The 14,031-nt window shown below is 40.3% G+C and overlaps 1 protein-coding gene across 2 annotated transcripts in view; it reads right to left on the bottom strand.

Moving 5' to 3' along the window:
• Positions 1 to 14,031, bottom strand: part of Rlf (RLF zinc finger) — a 62,288-nt gene that overhangs the window by 8,465 nt on the left and 39,792 nt on the right. For both annotated transcript variants that reach the window (XM_050161293.1, XM_050161294.1), the window contains 2 exons: positions 8,238 to 8,374; positions 1,649 to 1,790 (listed from right to left, as the gene is read on the bottom strand). In XM_050161293.1, coding sequence (XP_050017250.1) covers positions 1,649 to 1,790; positions 8,238 to 8,374 — 279 coding nt within the window. The remainder of the gene's footprint in view (positions 1 to 1,648; positions 1,791 to 8,237; positions 8,375 to 14,031) is intronic.

The raw sequence follows: 14,031 nt of genomic DNA, 5'->3' as shown, positions 1-14,031 counted from the left end.
CATACAGACTAAGATGGGACTAATATGGAAGCTATGTGTGTTTTCTATATGGAGTCTATAAAGCAATCTGGCCTGTCTACCTAGATTACATTGCTATACAAAGAAAGAAAAATTTCTGTATAGCTCTCGTCAATAGACTTGAGTTAAGAATCTCAATAAAGAGAGCCTATGCTTAGTTTCTCCTTCCTCTTCATATCTCTTCTGTCCTTCAGGTGGATACCGTGTAAATGCTAGGCAAGGATAGTCCATACCCATATCCTAGAGAGTTAAAATACTAGAGGTGCACTGAAATTCCTCAGCGAGGCCCCCCCAAACAAAAACAAAACAACCAAAAAACCCTACCTTCTCTAGTATCTAGTAGCTTACCCTTTACTCCGTATTTCTAAAACTGTGTAGAATTAAAAAATAACCCCTAGTAGCTGTCATTGGTGACTCATACATAAAATTTTTGTATTAGGAAAGCCAAAACAACAAGATTGTTTTGAGTTTGAGGATAACCTGGGTTACATAGCAAGATCTTGTCTTTTTTAAAAAAAAAACCCCACAAAAACCTAGACAGGGCTGGAGAGATGGTTCAATGGTTAAGAACACTTGCTGCTCTTCCAGAAGACCTGCATTTTAGTCCCATCTGTAAATGCCAGATGCAGGGGATCCAACACCCAGTTTTGGCCTTTGCAGGCACCAGACATACATGTGATGCACACACAGTGCAGAACACTCATAATCATAAACTAATTTTAACCCATAAAAAAATAAGAAAACAACCCCTCTTGGTTAGCATTCAACTTCACACAATCTCTCCCTCTTAAGGGTGACTGTGTAAATATGTTAGTGTTCATGTAATAACAAAAGGGACTTTGCAGATAAATCTCCAAACAGTTGACCTTACAGTAAGTACACTATCCAGACTGGTTCTTTACATCTAGATCTAGACAGGGCCAGTAAGATGGCTCAGCAGGCAAGAGTACATGCTGTCAAAACTGATAACCTGAGGTTGATTCCCTAGGGCCCACATGTTAGGAGAGAACCAATTCCATTATATTCTCGTGCCCATGTGCATACACACACAGAAGTAACTTTTATTTTTTTTTAACAGACATAAATCTGCCGGGCGGTAGTGGCGCACGCCTTTAATCCCAGCGCTCAGGAGGCAGAGGCAGGGATCGCTGTGAGTTCGAGGCCAGCCTGGTCTACAAGAGCTAGTTCCAGGACAGGTACAAAAGCTATAGAGAAACCCTGGCTCAAAAAACAAAACAAAACAAAACAAACAAACAAACAAAAAAGAGACATAAATCTCAGTTAAGAAGTCTAGGTTAATGACACACACTGCTCAGTTTTCTAAAGAACCAGGGTTTAAATTCCAGCATCACACTGCAGCTCCCAGGATCTCAGTTTCTCATCCCAGCAATAAAGACAACAGTGAGACAAGCAGTGAAGTTCAAGGTTGGTCTCAAAACCAAGGAACCAGTCATGGGAGCATACATATAGAAACCAACACTTGATGAGGAGGCAGAGGACCAAATTTAGTGGCATCCTGCACTACTTGGGACCTTGTCTCAACCAACCAAACCGAACCTGTGGCTCCTTAGAGGTCAGTCAATTCCCTGAGAAACTGCCATGATTAGCAGGGAAGGAAGAAACTACTCACTTCAGTCTGTATGACTCTAATCAGGCAGAACAAATGCTGCTGTGTTTTAGCTATGACACCAAACTGCCGACAGCGTTCCAAAAACGTCTCCAAAGACGGGTCGATTCTTCTTTGCAGTTTACTCCAAAAGAGAGTCAGCTCCCTGTGGAAGAAAACAGTTGTATTAAGTATTGAAACTGGTGTTTGCTGCCCCACTCCTGACCACCTCTTTTTTTCTGGGTCAATGAAATTAAGCTGACAACACAGACAACAGAAACCAAATGAAAAGCTGTCTACATCTTCCACTACTTGCCCCTAAATAGGTAACACTGTGAAGAATCTGTTCTCAAAGTTCTGATTCCTTTCTTGTCTGTCCAAAGACAAAAAACAACTATTTCCTTATTAGGACATTAACTTTTCCCCTTTACTTAGATTCCCTCTTGTTCTTTTATTTTTTATTTTTTTTTAGTTGTTGAAACAAAAAAAAAATCTCCACTTCCTCCCCGTTTCCCATTTCCCTCCCCCTCCTCCCACACATCGCCTCCTCCCTCCTCTCCCCCTCCCCCCACTCCATTCCCCCTCCCTCTAGAGAATGAAGAACAGTCCAAGATTCCCTGCCCTGCAGGAAGTCCAAGGTCCTCCCACTTCTATCCAGGTCCAGGAAGGTGAGCATCCAAACAGGCTAGACTACCACAAAGCCAGCAGGACTGGGACTGAATAAGCATGGGATGACTCTCTGAACATAGTGGACAATGAAGGCTGATGAGAAGCCAAGGACAATGGCACTAGGTGTCCATCCTAATACATGAACTGGCTTTGTGGAACCGTCTTGTTCTAAAAGGCTTAACTTTTACGTTGGTCATTACTTATATAGAGCAGATTAAACCTCGTTTCATTAACTGGGCAAGTAGTAAAGAAATCTATGCAGCCTGTCAACATCCCAAAAGATGCTAGATTTCTGACTCCAAAATGTGATGCTGCGGCTAGGCCTATGTTCCTGAATGCTTAAGTAAAATGGCACTCTGGGAAATAGTTAAAACACCGAAATTCTAAAACTATTTATTATGGATGTAATAAAAAGATTGAAGGAAATAAATTATTAGTCTGAGATTACATTCCATTACACAGACCATGGCTCAGAGGTCAAAATGTCTATGCCTCCCTAGTGCTGGAATTAGAGCACTGGCCAACAGTTCACTTTCATCAGAAAACTGCTTTATTCAGATTTAAGTATTTCAACAGAAACTTCAAAACCATAATGAGACTTTTAAAAATTGCATATGCTTAGAAATAAAGAGGAGAGGGTTGGACAGACAGCTCACCAATTAAGAGCACTTCACTTGCAGAGAATGCAGGTTCAGTTCCCAGCTTACAACTCTAATTCTAGGGAATCCTATACACTCTCTCCTGGCATCTGAGGGCACAAGGCATGCATGTGGTTCACATACTTACATGTAGGCGAAATATGCATGCATATAAAATAAAAACAAATCTTTAGTAAAAAAAGAATGTCTGAAGGCAGGAGTGGTGATTTACGCCTTTAACCCCAGCACTTGGGAGGCAGAAGCAGCACTAGTGAGCTCGAAGCCATCATGAATTCCAGGCCAGCCAGGTCTCTGTAGACAGATTGTCTCAAAAATAAATATATAATTTTTAAAAAGGCTTAACGGTCAAAATATATGTATGTGAAGCCTGGGGAGATAGTTCAGTGATATAACCCTTGCTCAGTATGGGCAAAACTCCTAAGTTCCATCTCAAGTCTGTCTGTGTGTTGGGGGGCGGGGGGATAAAAGCCAGTTACATATTATAAAGATTAAAGGATACATAATGTAAGCTATTTAACTATCTAGAGCCAGGCAATGGTAGCACATGTGTAGTCTTGCCACTCAAGAGGCTGTTAGGAGTACTGTTACTACTAGTTCAAGTGCTGGAGCCACATAGTGAGTATGAGGCCAGCTAGGATGCACAGCAAGAGCCAGTCTCAAAAACAACACAAAAGACAAAACCTTAAACAGACATCTCCATTTGGGCCAGGAGAGATGGTTCAGTAACAGAGTACTCTTGTTTCTACAAAGGGACAGAATTCTGTTTCTCTCCATGTCTAGAAGCTAACAGCAGCTTTGTTCCTCCAGCTTCGGGGGACCTTATATCCTATACTGGCTGGTCTCTACATGCATGTGCACATACCTGAGCACACACAAATACAGACACAGGCATGCATGAACAGCACGCACGCAAGCTCACCAGTTTGAAAAGATGGCTTAGTCATTTAAAAATACTTGCTGATCTTGCAGATTTGGAGCCCAGCATGCAAGTCAGGCTCACAAGTGCCTGCAACTCTAACTCCAAAGAATCTGATGCCCTCTTGTGGACTTGAGGGTGCCTCCACATATGTGGCATAGTCACAGATGAGCACACACACACACACCCAATACAGAGTTTCTCTGTGTAGGTGCATAAATCTTTGTAAAAAAATCAGCTGTGCCTGCCTTTAATCCCAGGACTTGGGAAACAGAGGAAGGCTGATCTCTCAGAGTCTGGGCCAGCCAGAGCTGTGATAGTGAGATCTTGTCCCCAAAACAACCAAACAAAACCAGAAACAATCAAAAAAGTAAATCCCACCACTCAGAAGACTGAAGGAGGTGGACCGCTATGAGTTGGAGGCCAGTCTAGTGTACAACACAGTAAGAACTTGTTTCCAAAAAAAAGGAACACCCTCCCCAAATGCAGAAAAGGCGGAACAGGAGAGATGGCTTGGTGTTTAGATCACTTGCCATTCCTGCAGAGGAGTTGGGTGTGATTTCTAGCACCCACATGATGGCTGACAACTGCCTGTAACTCCAGTTTTAAGGGATCTGACAACTTCTTCAGGCCTCTGAGGGCACTGAATTCACTGGTAGACACACAGACTCGCAGATAAAAACACCCATACAACACATAAAAGCAAATAAATACATATATTTTTAAAGCGAATCAAGCAGGTGATATAGCCTACTGTATATGAGGCCAAGTTCTGTTCCCAGTTCTGAAAACAATGAAATATTACACAACTATAATCTGAGCACCGAGGCTGAGGAAGAAAGGTCATCTGAAGTCTGAGGCTAGCCTGGACTACAAAGTGAACTTAAAGCTATCTACAGTGTACGTCCCTTCAAAAAACAAACACAAATATATTTCCTATGTGTATTTCCAATGGTGAAGTGACGAGGAATCTTCATATTATCTAATATATTATATAAATATTTATTTTAAAAATGAGGAAATTTATGAGGTTGAAAGGACTGCTCAGTCACCAGCTTTCTGCCAGAGAACTCAGGTTCAATTCCCAGCACCCACGTGGCACTCACAAAACTACAGTTTCATGGGATCCAACACTCTCATACAGACATGCATGCAGGAAAAACACCAATGCACATAAAATAAACTTTTTTTAAGGGAATTTTAGTTTATGTACAGTAGGAAAAACAATTTGGGACAGATTTATGTATTAAACAAGAATTTTAAACAGTGTCCACTTTGATTTGGGTATTTAAAACTCCAAAAGAAAACTGAAGAGCTAAGGAAAGATCACATCCTAATGATGGCTATTCAAGCACTGGTCTTTGTGGCCTCTTTTAATTTCCCTACAAAATTAAGCTAAATAAAATATCTTGGTCTTTTCCCATGTGCAGGGACACAACTCTGTAACACATGACATACAAGACCAGGGTATGTCACAGTCCAGTTGCAGGAGAACAGCCATGTAAATACTCTACCATAGCAAAATGTTCAGTATACAAAGTTTAAGTTCAAATAAATAAAAATTTAAAAAAAATAAATAAAAGCTAGGAACTAAAAAAAAAAAAACAAAGTTTACGTTCAGAAATGCTGGTGCAGGCAAAGGCTAACCTACAACAGAAAATGTGTTAAATGTCAGGATTAACTGCCTGCCTTTATTTCTAAAGCAGGAGAGTAACCACACGCTGTTGTGCACAGTGTTCAAAATGGCCCCTTCTCACTTGCTGGGCGACTCTACCAGCACTGCTGGCCCCCCACGGTGCCCACACTCCTGTTCCCACTCTTTTGACATCCCCACCCATCCCCAAACTGTGTGCAGCTGGGATTAATGACACAGCTTCTAAGAATGAGGGCATGGTGAATGTTGCATGGTTCTTGTTTTAAATTATTATTAGGATTTTTAAATGTCTTTGAAGAAAATTTCCTCAGAATAAAAAAAATCCTAAGTGATAGAGCTATGTAGTTCACATTGCAAATACTATCTTTCTTGATAACAAATTCAAGAGTGACATTTTCTAGGAATAAATTTAGGGTATGTGCTAGAAAAGCCATGTGACTTCGAGACAGGGTTTCTCTGTGTAGCCCCGGCTGTCCTGGAACTTGTTCTGTAGGCCAGGCTGACTTCATACGCAACAGAGATCTGCCTGCCTGTGCCTCCCAAGAGCTGGGATTAAAGGCATGCACCACCACTGCCCAGGTGTTATGCGACTGTTTATTATGGTTATTTCAACCCTTTATGTATTTTTAAATCTTGCTATCCCTCTTATCAAAAATGTCGCTTAGACTTTGCCTTTTGAAATGGGTTCTCACTATGTAGGCAGGCTTTCCTCAAGTTCACGGCCACCCTTTCCCTCAGACTCCCACAGATAGCTGTGAGTCACGACTCCAGCCTTAAAATACTTCCCAATACAAGAACAAAAGGCTCTCCATCTTAAACACACAAAAGCCCTGAGCATAACAAAATGACCTTTCTTATACAGATGATCTGAGATTAAGTTTTTCTTAAACTTGCTGTTTTGTGTGGTGATTATATCTAATTTCAGTCTAGCTCCACCCCACAAAAAGGAGGAAAAGTTTTTTTGTTTGTAATTGGATTCTATTTCTCTTTGAATTGCTTAGAAGAAGCTCTTAAATAAAGTGTGAAGTAAACCAGATTTTCTTTTTTTTTTTTTGGCATAGACAAGGAAATCCCTGTTAACCCCTTCCTGCTTCCAGAGAACAGCATTAATCCTAGAGCCGGCTACAGACAATTTCATGCGAACCGTGGCTGAGTGAAGAAGTGGGGGGGGACCACTGTAAAATAAAAGTTGTGTCAGGAACACTAAAAAATTGAGGGAGGAGGCTGGGGGGTGGTTTAGCGTGTGAGGTGCTTGATGTCCAAGAATGGAGACCTGAATTTGGATCTGCAGCACCCATAAAAAGGCTGGGTATGGTGGTGAACACTAAGCATCCCAGTACTAGGAAGCTGGAGACAGCAGGGGCCCTGAGGCTTGCTGGCTAGTGGGTTTACTGAGAGAAAGCCCTCTGAGCACATGGACATAAACACACATGCAAATAGGAAAAAGGCCGAAGTTGGGTATGGGTGTAATGTCTCAAATTGTAATCCTAGCACTTGGGAGGCAGAGGCAGTAGAAGTCCCTTATATTTGGGGCTAGCCTGAGCTACAGAATAAGATCCTATCACAAATAACCCAAAGGGGGAAAACTCCACAGTAAATGTTATGGGTTTACGTTTGAAAATACTTAGAATCTTGGGTCATACAAACATGAGGACCTGAGCTGGAATTCCCCAAACTCATGCAAGGCAGACATAACAGAGTATTAGTCTGCAGTTCTGGGGCTTCTGTTCCAAGACGCCAGGAAGAGACAGGAGAATTCCCATACATTTCCAGGCCAGTCAGCCTGACATATGCAGCAGCAAACAACAGAGATCTGTCTCAGACAAAGTGGAAGGTGAAAACCTATGCCCAAGACTGCCTTCTAACCTCCACAGGCCTGACATAGCCAGTGGCTACACATACAGAAACATCTCTCCCCCTAACAGACACATATACCACAGAATCTATAAAATTCTATATAGGATTTTATTAACTTTTGAAATCAAAGTCTATATATAGCCAGGCATGATGGCAAATGCCTTTAATTCTAGCACTTACGAGACAGAGGCAGGAGGATCTCTACGAGTTTGAAGCCACCATGGTCTACACAGTGAATTTCAGAACAGCCAGGGCTTACCACTAATCAGATGCTCACTGAGAAGACACATGTAATTTAGCAGTTTCTTGCCTATCAAGTTTATCCTTCTGGTCTAAGTAATCTAATGCAATTAGAATTAAGGGGTTATGGATATATTTCTTTCTATCTTTTAATAACTAAGCAATCAGAGGCAAACAAAATACAAAGAAAATTAAATAAAAAACAATGCAGTGTCAGCAACATGTACCAAGGTTGCAAATTAAATTGGCACTCAAAGAGATTTCCTTTTCTAATGCTAATTTTAGCTACACTCCTAGGTAATCTGATCTTTTATTAATGGGTTTCCAAATAAGAACAAGTTAGCAGAGAAGATATTAATAAAAGTTAAGGGAAAATAATATAATATTCCATATTGACATAATGTTGTCTCCAAGGAAGAAGACATCTATGGAAACAGGACAACCAAGAGGAAGGAGCACCTGACCTTTCCTTGACTACATTATAAACCAACTGCATTTTTAGTTAAATCACTTCATTAGTAATCAAGATTTTATTTACATGCTAAGACTTAAATCTGACACAAACCCTAAATACTACGCCATGCACTAACAAAGTATATACAAACTAAGTGTACTTACCAAGAACAATACACACTGGCAGTTTGCAGCTGCTGGGTAAGGTAAGTTGTACAAAGAATGAACGCTGTGTTATCCTGACCCTCGGACTCCAGATTACATATGATGTCTAGTACTTCCTTACAGTCCACCTTTGCAATCTATCAAAAACAAGATAACCAAGTTAAAAAAGAAAATGGTGATTTTTTTCTGTAAAATTTGTTAGGTAAAAGGGAAACTTTTCTGTAATATTTTCTATTTTTGGTGTTTTCTTTGACAACTGGCAAGACTAGTGTTAGAGGCACAGTACTGACTAATATCTGAGCAGTATGGCACGAACACTTTATTTGTCAAATTACTAAGATGAGAAAGAAACAGGCATTTGGAAGGAAGCTCCACTCTGTTCATCATTAATATGGACTTAAACACTCTGCAGTCTTACAGTATTCATGAGCACTGCTACCACAGAAGTGAGCCATATGATACATACCAGCTGTCATTTTCATCCTCTCCCCTCAAACTCAAACTCCCAGTCCTGGGCACACTCAACCACGTCCGTAGGAAAACGCCTTTTCAAAACTGCTTAGGGCTGGGGACACAGCCCCATGGTAGCTCAATTACCTAGCAGGCACGAGGCCCTGGGTTAAAAACTATTTAGAGAAACTCTACTTATAAAACATTAAATAGGTAAGTCTTCAATTCTTCACAACTTTTTTATCTTAGTGTATTTCTTGTATAAACTTATTTCCCCATATGACCATATAGAAAAAATATAAGTATTAAGATTGGAATTTTAGCTAGGCAGTGGTGGAGCAAACCTTTAATCCCAGCACTTGGGAGGCAGAGAAGTGGAAACCCCGAAAGACTGTAATTTTAAAGTTAGGAGTAGTGGTGGCTCATGTCTTTAATCTGATCAGTTGGCTCTCTATGAGTTCAAGGCCACCCTGATCAACACAGCTTTTAAAGCCAGCCTCGGTGCCATAGTTAAGACCTTGTCTCAAAAAAATTAAACAGAATTTTATAGACATACATATTTTTAAACATTTTCTATCAACTCCTTGTTCTGTTTTTGTTTTAATTTAATTTATATTTAATCTAAATCTATACCTAGAATTTCTATGCTCCTGTTTACTTTTCTACTCCCAAACTGAATTCCCACTGGAATAAATTTGCTGTTTATCATTTATACTAGTGACGGTGCCAATTCCCAACAGGGTTAGTTAGCCTGGTGAGTAAATTAGATCCTGTTTACATTTCCTTGTCTCCATCAAGAGAAGAGGTAAGTAACTGCTACTGTGCCTACCAACCACAACACTCAGAAAATATGCAGTTAATTTACAGATCGACACTGAGCTACTACTTTTCCCAGGACCTCTGTTGGTAGGGCTTCTGTTTCTTTAAAAGTAATATAAGCATTTCACATTTGAAACATTGTCCTTGCAACGATTTGCCCTTTTAAAAATGAAAAAAATATAGAAAGATAGACTTGACCTTTGTTACTTTCACTGAAAAATCCATTCACACACAAATGGTGGAATAAGAAAATGGACTCCCGAAGTTGTCTTCTGACCTCTACACTGCGTACAGAGGAACATGCCAGGCACAAAGTGCATGTGTGCTTGCGTGCACGCACACACACAAATAAGTAAATACATGTAATCTAGTAAATTTTAATTAGGGACTGGAGAGATATACCAGCAGTTGAGAGCATAAGCTGCTCTTTCAGAATACCCAAGTTCATCTCCCAGTACCCACATGGTGGCTCACAATCATTGTTAACTCCAGTTCCAGAGTGTGACAGTCTTTTCTGACCTCCACGAGCACTGACATGCATGTGGTACACATACATACATGCATGCAGTCACAGCACTCATTTAAAAATATACATAAAAAATCTAAAAAACAATGATGACAACTCACTTAATTCTATACAAATGGCTTCAACCTTGAACTCCAGATTCCAAAGTATTGTTTTTTAGATCTTCAGTTCCTAATTTGCCTAACTATGCACCAGCAATGAATTTTGGCTTTCACATAACTCAGTCAATTAATCTTAATTGTGTTTGGCAAAATGGTCCCCAGCAGAGGTTTCTCATTACACACACCCATTACTAGGATACCCACAGGTGCCAACATACAAAGAATTTTTATTCCCAGCTGTTGCTCAGGTTAATTTAACTCTTCTCCTGAAAGCTGAAAAAGTAAAAACTACGCTGTATTAGAACATATGCTGACTAAAAACACCAATTACTGAACATGCAGCAAGTCATCATTAGTTTCCAAACTAAAGGCTCTTTATAATTCTACTGTTGACTGCAAAATAAAGCATCACTAGATAAAAATTCAGAGCTTCTTTTAAAATAATTTTGTGTGACAATAAATTTAACAAGTTAGTCCACATTACAAGAAATACTTAAAACTATTTATCTGCATATTTGCTTAGTATGTATGAAACCCTTGGATCCAATTCTCAATGTTAAAGAGGGGTAGGGAGAGACACTGCTATTCTCTATCTACCTATTGAATATATATCACAGAGTAGAAAAAAAATCACCAAGGAGCCAGCTGAACTACCTTTTAGTTTGACTTCAGACTATCATTAGCATAATACCTGTAGGGCTTTGGGGACATTACCACATTGGCTTCAATTTCATCACTGGCAGAGTATAGAGGACTAATTGTAGTCATGGAGACTGTCATCTGATGGTGGTGACAAATTTCAGTATTTTAAGAGTCTATAAATGTTTTTGGAAAAGGGGGACAAACAATAATTGCAGCCTTTAGCAAACAAGTTTCTGCTGTAAGCATCCTACCTCTGTAGCACAAAAGCAGCTAGAGACAGGCAAGAGCTAAGAGTAACTGTATCAAAAAAAAACTCAAAAACTGAGGTGGAAATGTTGGTGCATGCCTATAGTAATTGTATTTAGGAGGCCGAGAAACGAGAGTTTGAAGTCAGCCGGTAGATTACACAGAATGTTCAACGCTATCTGAGGTAAGCAAACACAAAACAGATACAATCACATGCCATATAAAGTTTAATCAGACTGCATATGATAGTATCTGCTAAATAGCCTATGTGGGTGGGTAGTAGTTAATGCTGTCCCGATTATGTAACTACCCTGCAATGCCGGCACAAAGATGAAACTGCCTAATGACACATTTTTCATACATATCCTTTCATCAAGCTGTCTGCCAATCCAGATACACTGTAGAGCAGCAGCAAACCTGTTTCCCACAGCAGTTCCCGGCAAACTCAGCAACTAGCAAAAGGAACCAATTAAGTAATTCCAGGAAAAATCTCATTTACTTACTTGGTTTGAGGAGCTTAGCATAGCAGTTAAAACCTAGTTCCTTAATTTGTTATTAGTAAAAACACTAATCACAGTTCAAACGAAGCCGACAGCTACAAGGTTCAACTGCGGCACCATTACAACAGCCACCCACAGCTCTGATTCTTCCTGGACCTTCCTGGCTTCTCCACTCCTCTGTCATCTCAGCAGCACAGGGCCAGCACCCTCACGTCTCAAGCTTTATGTGCCTCTTTTGGGTATATGCAGGCATACGGAAGGCTAGAGAACAATCCTCCAGTGTCATTCACTCATCAAGTACCCCCTTTTTTCTGCGACTGGTTCTAGCCTGGCCTGGGACTTGCACTGGCGGACCAACAAACTCCAGGAGTCCACCTATCTCCACTTCCTCAGTGCAAGGATTGTAAGTGTGCACTAACATCCACGTGATGGGTAGTGACACTGTTACGAAGTGTCACTTCCTTGTTGGAGGAAGTGTGCCATTGGACTTTGGGGTTTCAGATACTCAATCCAGGCCCAATGTCTCCCTCTCTTCCTGTTGCCTGTGGATCCAGATGTAGAACACTCAGCTCCTCCAGCACCATGTCTGCTGTGTGTTACCATGTTTCCCACCATGATGACAATGGACTAACCCTCTGAAACTATAAGCCAGCCCAATTAAATGTTTTCTTTATCAAGAGTTGCCAAGGTCTCTCTAAACAGCAATAAAAATCCTAAGACAAACATTTAAAAAAACAAAAAACTGTGCTCTGAAGACTGAATTCACATCCTCAGCACTTAACCAAATGAATCACTTCCCCAGTTGTATCCCTAATCTAAGGAGTGTGTCTCTTTAAGAAGGTCACACCGGTCTCAAACTCCAGAGTGCTAGGATTATAGGTGTGCACTACCACATACTATTATTCTGAGTATCTTGAAGTCATATCTGTATATTACCCCCTATTTCTGCCCTGTGAGTGCTGTTGTTTTTCACAATCTCTTGTCATAACCCCAATACACTACTCTTTCAGTAAACTTCCCCTAAAATATTATGATAGCTACCATAACTTGTTTAAACCTCATCCAACCTAAGCTTAAACCATTAATTTCTGAAGACCTACTTTCCCCAAACCAACAGGTCTTATTTCTCACAAGACCTTAGCACGCATGCTCTGGCTTACACAGGTGTTTTCTAGTGAGTTCCTGAAAGCACAAGTTAATTGCTATGTCTTAGTACCAGCCAGCTGTTCTTAACACAGCTATCCACCAATCTACCATACCTACTTTTGTTCTGAGCACAGCAGTAGCCTAATAGTTAGCATCTGGCAAACATGCTATATCCTCTTCTGCATTTGCCAATGCTTAATACAATGCTAGAATCAAAGTAGGTTTAAATTATGATCAAGGTTAAAGAAATGTTATAGAACGAGGAGGAGGAATCAAATCCAAGTTTAGACTTTTTGCTACTGTTTCTGAGTTCTTCTGGCAAGTTTCAAATATATAGAGATTAATGGCTGTTTCTTAATTTTATGTTTCCTGAACACAAAATATTCCAGTTAATATCAGGTCCTGAACTTATCCAATAGTGTAAATACACACACACACACACACACACACAAACACACTCAAACAATTGTATGTTTAAAAAAAATGCAGATGTGATGTGGGAGTGTCATATATCAATCTGTTGATTTCATTGGTTAATTAAATAAAGAAACTGCTTGCCCTGATAGGTTAAAACATAGGTGGGAGGAGTAAACAGGAGGAAGAGGAAATGAGCCTCCATATATAAATGAAAGACAACTAACTTCACTCACTGGTTTACTTCTAGCTATACTGAGAATCAGTCCAGAGGCCTTGGTCAACATTAGGCAAATCCTTAACACTGAAATATACTTTCTCCCTTTTCCGATTTAAAAGCAAGCTCAAGACAAGTTATGGTGACATGCCTCTGCTATCCCCTCACTAGGGATGTGGAGGCCAGAGTATTGTGAACTGGTGGCCAGGATGAGCTACAATGATCTCCAAAGGCCAGCCTGGGCAACAGTAATAACCTGTCTCAAAACTCAAACTAAACTAAAGCTCAGAAAATCATAAAGGCAATCAAGGTCCTAATAGTAATATCAGAAACTTTGTTGTGAGCATGTTAGATCTGAGATACTAATTATATAAGCTGGAATGGTAATGAGGGCTAGGTTTAGAGAAGGCTGTGGTAGAGAAAAGACATTTGGGATTCAGATCACAGTTGGTATCTAAAACCTTTAGACTATATGGGATCATAAAAGAAGTTCAGAAAAAAGAGAAGACTCAACAGGGTACTGCAGCACTTAACCAAGGGAAAGCACAGCCAAACTGAGAAGGCACAATCACTAAGAGGAAGTCGAAGTGTACGGACCTCAAGAAGACAAGTAAAAACCCAGGAGTAAAAGTCAAGGTGACAGGCAGGCGGTGGTAGTGTACACCTTTGATCCCAGCACTTGGGAGGCAGAGGCAGGCAGATCTCTGTGAGTTCGAGGTCAGCCTGGTCTACA

This window comes from Alexandromys fortis, unplaced genomic scaffold (assembly GCF_014885135.2).
Source record: "Alexandromys fortis isolate MF-2015 unplaced genomic scaffold, M_Fortis_MF-2015_v1.1 scaffold_122, whole genome shotgun sequence".
NCBI lineage: Eukaryota > Metazoa > Chordata > Mammalia > Rodentia > Cricetidae > Alexandromys > Alexandromys fortis.
Note: the sequence above shows the minus strand (reverse complement) of the source record. Positions and strands in the feature narration are given on the sequence as shown.